This window comes from Python bivittatus, unplaced genomic scaffold (assembly GCF_059951505.1).
Source record: "Python bivittatus isolate LINGU-HERP-01145 unplaced genomic scaffold, Pbiv_v1 ctg000700_np1212, whole genome shotgun sequence".
Classification (NCBI taxonomy): Eukaryota; Metazoa; Chordata; class Lepidosauria; order Squamata; family Pythonidae; genus Python; species Python bivittatus.
Genome location: NW_028277098.1, coordinates 74417552 through 74432221, shown reverse-complemented (window position 1 = coordinate 74432221; position 14670 = coordinate 74417552). Strand labels below are relative to the sequence as shown.

Here is a 14670-nt window from a genome sequence, read left to right as displayed (position 1 = left end):
TGATGGCGCTGTGGCCTCAGCCCGGAAGGCGTCCCGTACAAAGCTCCTAGAGGAGAGGCGCTTCCTGTTTGCGTCTGGCCGGGGGCAAAAGCGACTATGGCAGCCGCGATAGGAGGCGCAGGAGCTGCATTGCCACCAGCAGTGGACCCCGCTTCCTGCATGCTTGGCCGGCGTGGAGCAAAGAGAGGGCCGATCAACATCTTGGCCCAGCTTCGGCATGCACAGCTCAGCGGCCGGGGCCTGACGCGGGGGTCACAGGTATTACAGGCTCAGTCGGGCTCCGCGGGGTGGCTGGGCCAAGTGGGGTGGGAGGATTCGGACCGACCGGTCCCACGCCTCCTTCCCCCTCAGAGGGGCTGCGCTCTGCCGGGTTAGGCCCTCGGGTTGCTTCGGGGGGAATAATGAGTAGGAAAGGAGATGCCTCCCTCCATTTCCAGGCGCCGGGGAGGGTGGTGGCTTTTCTGCGGAGGCGGGAGCCTTATCGATTTTAGCTTTAAAAAAATAAAGTAAGGCTAGATGGAGTTTGGGTCTTGAGAATTGCTAGCAAAGGGTAGCATCCTGTTCCATACACAAGGCGCACACTTGGTGCCTGTATGCTACTCCCCTTTCTCCTCCTCCTCCTTAGATTTTTATCCCACTTTTCTCATAAAAAAACTGTAGGTGGCGAACACACCTAATACTCCTGCCACCTATTTTCCTCATGACAACAACCCTGTGAAGTGGGTTGGGCTGAGAGAGAGTAACTAGCCCAAAGTCACCCAGCCAGCTTCCTTGGCTCTCAGGAATTGCTGCTGTGATTTGATTGTTATTTGTGTCTGACTTTTCTGTACAAGGGCAGAATGTTAGTAACTACTGATGTTCAGCATCTTATTACAGACATTCAGGTTGAATGAAACCAGTGGGTGTCATCTCTCATTTAGTCTTACTCTCATGCCTTCAGACTTCCCCATCAGATTATATATAACCCAAAGCTGTTTCTAAAACAGTGTGAAAAGCTGACATTAGATGTTAGTTCCTCCTAAAGTCTTAGATTTTTGAGTGCATTTTAAACCTATGGGGATGCATTTCCCCACATGCATTTTGTGCTTTATCAGATTCCAGTTTGCCTTTTTTTTACAGATGTTGACAACTTCTTTGGTATGAACTTTGCATCCATAATCTTTGATAGTGAATATTTAAGTTATTCTATGCAAATGATGATAGAGCTATAAACTGTTGATGCTACACTTTTCAGGTTATATAAATGGCTGTGAGTTACATTAACCCTATTTTAATTCTCCATTGCCAGAAGACTTGTATGGAACTGCTCTTGATAACTTTCATGGTTGGAGGTTATTGCTACTGCTGTGTTACAAGGTTGGAAAAGAAAAGTGGGGAAATGGGAGAAAATAAAGCATTAATTTTATTCCATCAGAATAGAATCCTTAGTTTAAAGATATTTTCATAGAGAAATGAGAAAGGTTAATATCAAAGATAGAGCTATAGCAAATCCTGCTTATTTAGCTGAGATCCATATGTATTATGTACTTTGTATCAATCACACACACTATTTTCTATTTTTATCCTACAGTGAATACTGTATTTTTAGAAAAAAGATATATAAAGCTCCCTTAAATCTTAAATATATATCCATATTACCAGCTGAATCCTCTAGCTAGAGATTTTTTATTTTTTTAGCCCTAGGGCTGTTTTCTTTCAGAGCCCATTCTACATTAAAATTTCAGAAATCTTTTACCTACATCTGGGTAGCAGTAAAATGGTCACATTCTAAAGTTAATTGTCAATATTTAATTCTCCAAGAAATGCTCCTAGATTTTTGGGAGGTAGGTTGTTCCACAGAGCAGGGGCCACAGCAGAAAAGGCCCTCTTCCTAGATCCCACCAGTCGAAATTCCTTGACTGGTGGGGTCTGCAACATGCCCCTTCTGCCAGACCGAGTGGGGCGGGCTGATATAACAGGGGCGAGATGGCTCCTCAGATAACCTGGTCCTGTGCCATGAAGGGCTTTAAAGGGGATAACCAATACCTTGAATTGGACCCGGAAGCAGACGGGCAACCAATGCAGCTCGCGTAACAGCGGTGTTATATCTCCCCCCCAGGGGCATTCAGAACTGTCCGTGCCACTGCATTCTGCACCAGCTATAGCTTCTGGATACTCTTCAAGGGTAGTCCCATGTAGAGCGCATTGCAGTAATCCAGCTGGGAGGTGACCAGGGCATGAGTGACCATGCGGAGGGCCTCCCGATCGAGGAAGGGGCATAAGTGCCGCACAACACAAAGTTGCGCTTCATGCAAACAGCATATATGTTTGTAGTTTAAATATATGTTGTTTTAGATGAATAAGTGCTGTTGTTTTGACAAACAGTTATAGGATTCTGCTCCTGTATATTATAATACCCTTGAACATCAGTATAGTTTGATCTCTGCTATTTATTTATTTATTGTGTTTATATCTTGCTGCTATCTAAATTGACTTTCAGCAATTTGTCATTACCATTCATACATTAGTGATTTCGAGCAGTTCTACTTATACCATATTTTAATATATGCAGCTAAATCACTTTTAATACTTCTAATATTTAATATTGAACCACTTTCCTTCAGCCAGACACTTCACCCTGCCAGAGTTTTACAGAACAAAAATATTACCATCTTCTTGTGCATAACACTTCTAGAAAGTGTAGATTATGAATTTTATAGAGACTTATCACTGTGGAATGTACAATGGATAACAAATATTTGGCCATACAAGCAACAGAAAAGGCAATATTTATATCACTGTATAAAACATATCTCTTCAAGATATTTTTAGCTGAAATCATATTTAAACTGTACCTGGCACTTTCACTGTACTTGCTTTTTATAGCAAACTTGTGTTTGCAGTGAGATCTATTTTTCTTTAAGTATGACATTTGCTGGGCTTTAGCAGAGATGAGACATTATAATATCTTAAGATATGCCTGCTGCCATTTATATCAAAATAAAGCATGTAAATCACATTGCATATACATAGTGACTGACATTAAACATCTGTTTTTGTAAGAATGAAGGCAGTGGCATTTATTTCTTTTACAAATTTTCAGTACTATGCTTTCAACAAAAATCTGGGCAGTATACCATTAAAACAAAATAGAACATCCATCTCTTTGTAACTAAATCTAACCTTCCCAAGAAAATCTCTTTTTCCAACACCCCTCCCCACATCAAAGCATAACAAGTAATGGCTGCCCACTCATTGAATTCAAGTAGCAAATGGCTGCTTTAAAAGAAGAATGTTCAGTGCCTTCCTGAATGCTAAAATCAAAGGAACCAAATTCATCTTTGAGGTAGTTTATTTCACAACATTAGAGCAACCACCAAGAAAGCCTATCTTCTGACCTACATCCCTCTCACCTCTCCTTGGGATGATACATAAGCAGAGACCCTCTAGATGATCTCACAGGATGGGCAGGAATATGTTGGATAAAGGTAGCTAAAACTGCATAAAATAAAAAGGGAAGTAATCTAGTACCAGCAGTGAACTTAGTATGTCTTAAATCCATTTAATTCATTACAGATACTAGATTACTAGACTAATAGTATACTTTTCAGTATTTCAGTAAAAGTATTTGTCATTTTACACTTTCCTGAATAAACATCAATGGCTTTCTTCTGTAAATGATTACCAGCTGCTTGGTACTGAAGACAGTTGGAATTAGAGTCACACGGTATAGCCTGTCTCAGTATACAGAACCCTCTTTGTATTTGAATTAGCACTTGAATGACAATTGGATTTTCAAATCTTGCCTGTTATGGAAAAGTTTACATTCATGTGGAAGCATTGTTGGCATAAATGTATAAGTATGTATAGTGATATAACTGAGAAGGAGAGAAACTTGAAATATTACCTAGAATATTTTTTATTCCAATAATGAATGCACAAAACTTGGCAGTAGGATTGCTTGCTGCATCTGAGTGTCACAGATCTTCTGATGGCTCTCACTTTGCAAGTGATGGTATTAAAAGATGCAGAACTGTGTATGTGTCTATTCTTTGTCAATCTATAGATACTATTTTATGGAAAGTTTTATTTTGATCCTATTTTGATTGCTCAAGCAGTTGAGTTCAAATTGGGTAAAGTAAGGATCTCCATCCTTTCTGGAGCCACAGGCACATTTAAAATTTTGAGTAAATGTCCTGAATACCATCAGAACATAACCACTGTGTGGACCTGGCCCTTCATAGAATGTTAGAAGCACTTTTCTGTGCATGTATTTATTCATTCTTTGATTTGATTTGATTTGATTTGATTTGATTTGCCACTCATCTCACATACATGACTTTGGGCTTGTTTATTAAGTTGGCTTGTTTATTTAATTCATATCCCACATTTTGTATAGGACCTCAAGGTGACATAGACATTTTTACTTCGTGAACCACCCTGAGGAGCTGGGAATCAGGCAGTGTACAAATTTTGATGATGATGATGCTCCATCCTCCTATTTTTCTCCCTAACAACAACTCTGTGAAGTAGGTTGGGCTGAGAGAAAATAACAGTCTCCCAGGAAGTTTCCCATTGAATTTTCATAGCTGAGGGTGGATTAGAATCTAGGTCTCCCATGCCTAGTTCAATACTTCAACCGCTACCAGATCCTTGGATCCTCTGGTTCCTGGCTGCTTCTGTTAAATGCCAGGTCTGCCTGTAATAAATCTTACTTCATCCATGATCTTATTGTAGATGAAAGGGTAGAGCTGGTTTGTATTACCAAAACCTGAATGGGTGAAGGTTGGTATTTTTGTCTTGGAAATATGCCCATCTAAGGTGCCAGGCTTGGCTTCAGCCAAAAACCCAGGAAGGAGAGGTGGCTATTGTTATCCAAGAAACTCTGGTGGCATCTAGCGGCTCTTTTCCACAGGGAACTGGATGTAAGCCCTTGTGTTTGAAGTTGGGCTTGAGGGACAAGTTGAGATTGTTGCTGTTGTATTGTCCTCCTTGCCGTGCAGCAACTTTTCAGCATATTGTACATGACCTCATTGCTAGGTTGGTAGTGGAGTCCCCCAAATTATGATACAGGGTGATTTCAATATGTATTCCTCAAGGAGGGAGTCTGAGGCAACCTAGGAGATCATTGTCTTCATGACTACCATGGACCTGTCCCAGATCATTAGGGCCCAACTCACTTGGGAGGAAGCTACAGCTGATCAAGATTACAGTGGCTAGAGTAGCGATATGTGTCTCGTGTGATCTACTCATGTAAAATCATTATTTTGAGAGCTGCATTGGTTACCAGCTTGCTTCTGGGTGCAATTTAAAGTGATGTTCTTTATATTTAAAAATCACTTGATTTGATGTGATATGATCTGAATATAGGAGGTCAATTTCTCCCTTGTGAGGGTCAGATCACTCTGCAGTTGATCTTGAGTTGATCAGTGCTACCAGCCTCTGCAGAGAGGAGGACCTTCTTTTAATACCAGCAATCGTGCTATCTTCTTGAACCACCTCTGGTTCTCCTTTGGAGTTGGAAGTTGGTATTGCAGTGATTCTCCTCCCCCTTGAGGGGGCAGTTCAAATCAATGGTGATGGAGAAGGAGAAATTGAGTCTGAAGCCCCTTGTGTATCAGGTGCCACAGGGTTCAGCATTTTTCTCCACTCCTGTTTAGTTTCTGTATGAAAGCACTGGGGGAGGTCATCTGTCATCCCGCAGGTTAACAACCGTTACTTACCATCAATTATCTTGGAAGATGTTATTTATTACTTGAACATTGGTTTATTGTATTTTAACCAGTATTTTAACCAATATTTGTTTTTGTTTTTACTGTAAACCGCCCAGAGTTGCTCATTGAGATGGGCAGTGACTAAATTTGAAATATAAATAAATAAATACTGATGATAGCCATCTTTGCATCTGGACCCCTGGCCGAACAGGTGATGTAACTGAGATTCTGTACTGGTGCCTGCAAACTCTTAGAGTCTAATGGCTCTGGACTACCTTCTCCCAATTGTTTGTATCCATCTGATAAAATCAGATAGAAGGGGCTCTCATTCAGAGATTGTCATAATTGAAGGCCTTTTCAATCTCCCCCCCCCCCTTCTTTGGAACAACATTCTCTCTGGATTTGTATGGCCCCTATCCTACTGGGTTTTAGAGAGGCCATTAAAACTTGGCTTTTTCAGCAGGCCTTAGGGGCAGAAATAATGCAAAGTATACCTGCTCATAATCTGGGGGTTGATTGAAGTTGAGCTGTTTTATTTGGTCATTTGTTTTTATTGATTTGGTTTATTTTATTGATCTCTGGTGTTAAATTTTGATATGTATTATTACATTATAATTAATTTGTATATTTTTAACCTTATTTACGAAAATAAGATATTTAAACTGCTCCAAATAATGGGAACAGGATATAACCCCAATAAACGAATAAATAAATACTTTACCCTACCCAAATGTAGCCCCTGCCAATCTCATATTACCTTTTTCATGTATGCTCTGGCATTTCCATTCCTTCCTGCATGGGATATGATCAAGCCAAAGAGCTTACAAAACAGCATGTAGCAGGCACAGAGCGCCAATTGGATCTAGCCAGGTCCCCAACCTTTATTGCCAGTGAATCCAACAGGTACTCTTCTTCCTCTATGACATACTTAACTCAAAGTACCTAACCACCAGAGGGCCTTTACTCTGGCACAATGTCATGCCCTCCCCTCAGCTGACCTTGAAGGCTGATACAGGAAGATTCCTTACCCAGAGAGACAGTGCCCCTGGGACTCTGGACACACAAAAACAACAGAGCATGTGCTTCTCCAGTGCCTGTACTATAGAGACATTTGTACTAGCCTCATCTCACTGCATAAATACCCAGGGCACACAGGACAATTCTACACCTCCCTACTGCTTTCAGATGCCAACCCTGCTACAACATATAATGTTGCCAGGTTCTGCACAGCAGTGATTAAAATGTGTCAGATGATGACCTGTGCCATAAACTAGTCTTAATGAACATCTAGTTCGTCATACTAGAGTGCTCTGTAATTTGATAGATATAGTCTGCCACATACTAACCTTTATGCTCCCCTACACCCATCTAATGCTCCTACCTTTCCTTTTAGAAATATACTTTCTGTTTTATATCTTTTAACTTTATATATATAGTCATTCATACACACACACACCTTCATGCACACTTTATACATATATCCTGCTCACCAGCTGGGAGAAGTGCCTTAAAAAAAACAATGCTTTTGTGCACACAGAATTTTATGGAATTCTGTCTGCCCCAGGAAAATCAAGTACAGGAAGGTATGCAGAACAGACCCTCATCCAGTGGACTTCACATTGCTAGCCCAGGGATAAAGCTTCATTGTTGGGGACTTACAACAGTTTTTAACACAAAGTATTGCAGTGTTACAAAGTATTGCACAGAGTTATTTAAGCAAACTGTTAAATGCATTATATGTCTTGCATATGTGAAATTTGCTGTTTTATAATGGTGGCATACTGCTACAGCAACTAAAAAAATACTTGAAAATATTTTCTTTCTCTTACCTTGTCAGTTCTTCTCTTTATTTACTCTTAGTTGCTTTTCTTTACTTAGTTTTCTAGAAACAAAGGATGAATTTTATAGGGGTTTAGTAACTGATGCAAGGAACACAAGGAATGCAAGATTTCTAAAATGGCTGAAGTGCTCACATTACAATAGGACAAGAATTAGATAACTTCCTAATTTTAAGTCAGCAAAAACTAAGGGAGGGATTACTTTCTCTTACTTTCTTTGCTAAACTCTACTGTTCCCTAAATGTTACACTGAAACATTGTCTTTTATAAGCTACAGTTACTTTAATGAAGAAAGTATGGACAGGGGGAAATTACTAATGGTTGACAGATACATAGATAGAACCCAATAAATCGTATAAGAATACACTGCTACTGATGTATTGAATTTACTATTTAAAATGCTTTCAATTGCTGTCTACATTTCTTGATTTCAAATTCTGAAAAAGAAAAAAACACTCTTCAAATTATCATTTAGTGAAAATTCTAATCCTATAGCTTATCCATCTTAATTGTTGTACGCTGCCCAGAGTCATCTTGTGTGAGATGGGCAGCTATATAAATAAATAAATAAATAATCTGCCATCATTATCTATTCACTGCAGAGTGTGCCCTCCTGAGAAAAACTGTTTTTTGTAACCATAAATCTGAATTTACTGCCAAGGGAAAAAAATCATTAATATTTGGAATGTATATAAATTGATGATATATGAAACAAGGATCCATGTGCCAAAGAACTGAAATGATGATGTACATTGCAAGTCTCTTCAGTGTGATATTTTGTCTTTCAAAGTTAGAACTAATTTGTAAACACTTAAGATATTGTTTCTGATACACAAATACAGGTAGTCCTCACCTAACAACCACAATTGGGACAGGAATATTGGTTGTTGTGCAAAGTGGTCATTAAGAGAGATGCCCATGTGACTGCTTCACTCAACTATTGCAATTCAGGCACTCCCAGTTGTGGTCATTAAGCAATCTCCTGGGTTGTTAAGCGGATAGAGTAAAAGAGCTGTCTGCTGAAGGATTTCAGCTCTGTGCAGAGCTGAAATCCTTCAGACAGTTCTTTCGCTCTGTCCTCTTTCCCCTCTCTTCTCTCAGCGATGAACAGAGCACACCACTGAGAGAGGGGAGGGGAAATAGGATGGAGCGAAAGAGCTGTCTGCTGAAGGACATCCTCTTTCCCCTCTCCCCTCTCAGCGGTGTGCAGGAATAGAGCTCACATCTTCAAGGTTTGAACTCCATTCCTGCACATCGCTGCATCCTCTCTGCCTCCAACTTTCCCTGCCGGCCTTCAATGGGGAAGCCAGCAGAGAAGATTGCAAATGGTGATCACATGATTGCAGGGTGCTTGGCAACCAGTTGTAAATGCAAGCCGATTGCCAAGCACCTGAAATGTGGCCATGTGACCGTGGGGGTGGGGGTGCGACATTTTACGATGGCCAGAAGTTCTTTACAGGCCATAAAGCACCCTTTCCAAGGCCGTCGTAACTTTGAATCATTTTTAAACAAACGGTCATTAAGCAAGGACTACCTGTATGCAATAATGTATATGCATTGCACCCCAGATTCTAATGAGGGGAAAATATGGCATTAATTTCTTGGTGCAGTGGAAAACTGGAGAAGTGATCAATTTAAATAATCTGGGAGCATGATAGTAAGTATTCTTAAGGACAAAACAGTTGAAATCTGAAACTCTATCTTTGTCTTGCAGATCACAGGAGCTTTATTAAAAGAAAGAGACAAGCAAGCAAAGTGGAATGGAATTCCTTTGCTCTTACAAAAGCTCTATGAGACTAGCCATGCTAATAGTGATTTTTCTCAGTGTCAGAGTATCTTAAAGGTAAGTTTGTTACTCATTGACAATCAAACATTACTGTGTTAAATCTGTTCTTAATCACAAACCAGTCACAAACAGTATTAGTAATAACTTATGTAATTCACTGTGCTATTAAAATTGCAATATAATATTCATATATACAGAATATGTGAATTAAATATCAAAAGTTACTGTGTAATTTTTAATGTTTAATTCATAGTGTATTCTATATGTATGATGTCAGCATAATGTCCAACACATACTGCACTGGTTGTACTACATATTATTTTATTTAGTTGTTTTTCATGAACTAAACATTCTCCAATGTTATTTAGCCTTTCTTCATAGTGAAAATGTTTCAACCTATTGATAATAGAGATGATGGCTGACTATTCCAGGCTATCACTGTTGTACAAGCAACTTAAAATTTTCTGTCTATTAGCCCATTTAAAATGGCTTCTTATCATGCCCGTTTATATGTATGTATGTATATCTATATATATTCTATATATCTATATATGAAACAGTTTATTAAATCTTGTTCTATATTATGAGATAGAAAACTATATCATGTCCATTTTCTTCAAAGCATAATTATGTACAGTTGTAGCATTTCAATTCTAGCAATTTCTAAGTATTACTCCCTTTTTTTAACAAGCTAATTGTTCTATCTACTAGAACATTTTGTCTGTCACTTTCTGCACCTTTTTCAGCTCTGTTATAACCTTTTAATTTTTTTTTAATGATCTTGAAGATAAAATTCACAGCAAATGCTCATCAGATGAACATTTGAATTGGACATAATCACTCATCATTAGCTGGGTGTGTGTGGGGGTGAGTTCTTTGCCCTCTTTACACTTGCTTTTATTGAACTGCATTTTCCATATGAATACCCATTATTTTGGCCAATGCCATTCAAAGTCCACATTGTTTATGGAGTAGTTAAAAAGCATTAATTTAAATATTGACGTTTTGAAGCTGTAAACTGGTGCTCTGAAAATTCTGTAAGTATTATTCTCAATAGCTTCTGTAGTTAAGTATATTAATATGTCACAACTACTATGAAATTTTGTTTTTGTTTCTGCCAGGAAATTTCTCCCCTCCTTTCAATGGAAGCCATGGCGTTTGTCACAGAAGAAAGAAAACCTGCTCAAGAATCTACTTTTCCAAATACATATACATTTGACCTATTTGGAGGTGTGGATGTAAGTGATACTATGAGTCAGTTTTGCCTTCAATATAGAAACAGATTCTCAAATGCTATAACATTCTAATCCATGGTAGTGAAACATTGCTAAATGTAAGGAAATATTAATATGTTTGTTCAAGGCAGGACGTGAAGACTCATCATCTGAGAATATTAATTTGAAGAAGAACATCTATCATCTTTTAGCTTAGAAAAGAATGGTTAAAAGGAGTCATGGTTGCATACAACATATCAAATAAAAGAGTAGCAGGCCATGGGAAAATGCAAGATGAATATTTTGTAATTTTACTATGCTATTTCTCATCTTTTGAACTATAAGGAAGTGTTAATTAGGATGGATCTGGTTCTCCTGAAACGTCTCTTGGAAATGTTAGAATTTTATTTTCTTACCAGGTTCATTTCTGAGCCAGGATCAAAGAGACAACAGGCAGTTACATGAAATTAAGTTCTTTATTCTTCATCCAAGAGCAAGAGAGATGACAGCAAGCTGTTAGGTGGGCAGTCGCGCAGGACCTCCTCCCCTTCAGCACGATATATGCACTGCATTCAGCCCCTCCTTTAGAATACTACCCCTTACTCAGACACCCATTTCCCACCTTATTATCATTTCATATTAGGACCTTCCTTCAGCCCCTTGACCGTTAGCTAAACACCTTTTCCCTAGGAAGAAACTATCCTTGGAATGTACACCTTATCTTGTTTTTATGGGGACAGATCTATCAAGTTTAGTGAAAAAGGCCTCCAAGCTTACAAACATGAAGAAAAGAATAAAACAGGCTTCAGAAATCCTTAATGAAAGTCTAAATGCTTCAGTACTAAATATAAGAAAATATATATGTGTGTAAATACTAAATATGAAATATATTTGTATGTATTTGTATAAAATCTTCTATCAGAAAGAACATATGTCTAAAAGCCAGTGAGGTTATATAGCATAAAATGTGAGAAGAGTGAAAGCCATTAGTAAATGTATACAAGGTCATTTAAAGTTGTACAAGATATTTGTAATCTATTCTACTTAAGGCAGTTTGAATGAATATCATTTTGTTGGATACCTTGTTCTATAATTTTTGTAGGAAACTACTTTTAGCAAAGTATCTCTGATATAGTCACTCAAGTAACTGGAGTTCTTGAATGGGCCTTAAACGTTTCTTCTTAGGTCTTATCCATGTGACCAGCAATCTGGTATCACCTAACCACCCAATCCCATTGTTTTTAATCTAAGTCAATAACTTTTGTTCCAACAGGAGTTCATTAATTTCTTTTTTAATAATTTTTATTGAAGATTATATAAAACAAAACTAATACAAAAATAGATTTTAAAAAAGAGTGCAAAGAAAAAGAAAAAAAACTCCCCCCACTTAAAAAAAAAGTAGTAAGAAGAAACTTTGCCTTTCATCCCCAGCAAGTATATACAACATTAGTAACTTATCACTGTCCCTTGAAATACTATCAAATATATCTGCATTTCATACTTCATCCCATTTTCTATAAACCCATCTCTAAATCCTCAGTTCTCCTTATTAATCAACAGAAGGTGTAAAGATTAACAAACAAAGCTAGCAACATAACCATTTAGTCCACCTTTCCATTTAAACATAATCCCCCTAATCCCTCTCTTAATAATCAAAATCACATCCCAATTGACAAACATTACAAATGAATAAAAAATTAACCATTAATCATCACCTGAGATAGCAACCCATTATTAAACCCAATTAACAATTAAATATTACCAAAAAATTAAACCCAGAAAACTATTAAACGTTACCAGAAATAATAATCCCTTATTCATATAACAAAAATAGTAACATAGCTATTACAAGCTGATCCATTACACCCAATTGGACATTCCAAAAAAGAGTTATCCAGTCAAAGTAACCATGTTACAGTTACAGTTTAGAGCATCTGGAAGCATATGCAATTTATCTCTAGCAACTGACTAGCTGTGAGATATATAGTTTTTATTGTACCTATTGTAATCATATGTTCAATCTCAAATATAACTTCATGTTAATAGAAGATGACAAAGTGTTTTATGATTATAATGGCCTCAGACAGACTCAATTAAAAATCACCTATAAATTTAGTACAAGGTCAAAGCTTGGGAAACAGCATATTTATCTCATTAAATATAAATTTACATTGACTTTTTTATTGGTTTGAACTGAAGCAGTAAAGCCGAATTTAAAATATTTCACTCTGAAACATGGAACTACTTGCATATCAGATACTTTCAGTGTCTTCCATGTTCACTGAAATGTTTTTGTTCCTATAATCTACATATCTCAAATGTAATGGTCACAAACCTGAGTAATGATAGAATTTAGCAGAAAAATTATTTATGTAGAATAAAACCCTGCATTTTGTTAGGCAGCAGTAGCATAGTATGGAACTGCATGTATCAGAGGAATAGACTAGAGTCCCACAGTGCCCCTCACTTTGGATGTAGATTGGCATTTTGCTGTATTACATTTATTGATAAAGAAGAACGGATAGGATAATTCCTGAAAAGTGCAGGGATGTGTCTTATAAGGGTGGAAATACCTGTATTTCCCTCAGCTTTGCTACAACAAGCAACAAATCTGTGCTTCTCACCAGTCCAGGCTCTTGTGTACCCTTGTCTTCAAGTCTAGTCTTAAGAGTGGCAATATGAAAGTGGCTGATGTCCTAATAACTAAAAGGGACATACAAATAAGAAATCAGAAGAGTGACTTGGATAACTTTCTTATCTTGGATTTACAAGAGAGACATGTTAAACCTATGAAGGAGTTTCTGAGAAGAGACAAAGAGAAAATGGAAAGAGATCAACTTTTTCTTAAAAGTAAACAGAAGGAATACAAAGTTGGTTTATTTGACCAAGGTTAAAATATATATGTTTTTGTTTCCGGTAGCTCTTAATGGACTTTTCTTGACTAGGACAGAATGATAAGGCTTTAAAGATTTGTTTATAGATAAGAGATGAGATATAGGAAGAAGAGTTTTTTTTGTTGAAGTATCAGAGAAGGTGATAAATTACTGAAATTGTTTGTACTTGCCTTATGAAGGTGGAAGTAATTTCTTTATATATCTCTTTCCTTTTTCTTTCCTTTTTTTCTCTGCACTTTTTCGTTTTTCTTTTTATATTTTTCTTAATTTGCATTAGATTTTTATCATTCTATCTAAATTTCAATAAAAAAATAGTATAAAAAAGAGTGACAACATAATGAAAGCAAATTTCATGTTATGCCTAATTTGGGGGCAGTGGGATTTTTTTTACGGCTAACTAGCACAAAATGTTTAGGATGTATACATTTCAGCAAATATATATAGCTTAAAAGTCTTTAAAATGGGGCAGTATTTCTTGATAAATGGACATGTGTTCCTAATGGATATCACTGGGAAAATACAAGGGCTCATGTGTTCTCCTTTCCTCCAGTGAAATGTTATCTCAACCCATTTCAGATTATTGAATTTTGGATCATAAGCTAATATGTGAGAGCCTTCTGCACTGCTCAAGAGCAGCAAAGCAAGCTGAGAAGCCACAGCTAACCACAGTGTCACATGGTTTAAAATTAGCTTCCCTGTGCTGGCTGGTTTGGAAGCCAATAATTATAATTCCAAATTGAGATGTGAAAAGGTTACTAGTTTGTTTACCTGTTCTGACAGAGGAAATGGTAGAACAGCATAAAATATCTACGTATCTCAGACTATAATGCCAAGTGGTTGTTGTCAAAACATTATTCTTTACCCCACAAAAAATTACAGTACAATTTACTGAAATGGATAAAAATTGACTACAGGTTGAAGTTGGTTTGTTTCTGTAGTTTAGTGAACCTTAGCCAAACCCAGGCATAATGGGAAACATTAGTCACCTCACAACAGTTTCTACTATCTTATTGTACCTTCTGTATTAGAAGAGGGAACACAAAGCCAAAAGCATACACATTAGGTATGAGCCCAGACATTAGGCAAAAAAAATCTTATTGAAATATGGTAAATATTGTGAAGAGATTGTGATAAAATTTGGGCATTGGATGTTTTGTAAAGTAAGGTAAAGTCTTGTTCAAATCAAGCCGGTGATTTCATGGACATATAACTAGTTTTCTTGGCAAGAATGCAGAATTGGTTTGC

General features: G+C 37.4%; 1 protein-coding gene across 1 annotated transcript in view; it reads left to right on the top strand.

Moving 5' to 3' along the window:
- The window catches only part of TRPC4AP (transient receptor potential cation channel subfamily C member 4 associated protein), a 36843-nt gene continuing 22173 nt past the window's right edge, over positions 1-14670 (top strand). The window contains exons 1-3 of the mRNA XM_007419884.4: positions 1-258; positions 9246-9374; positions 10439-10555. Coding sequence (XP_007419946.1) covers positions 97-258; positions 9246-9374; positions 10439-10555 — 408 coding nt within the window. The 5' untranslated portion in view covers positions 1-96. The remainder of the gene's footprint in view (positions 259-9245; positions 9375-10438; positions 10556-14670) is intronic.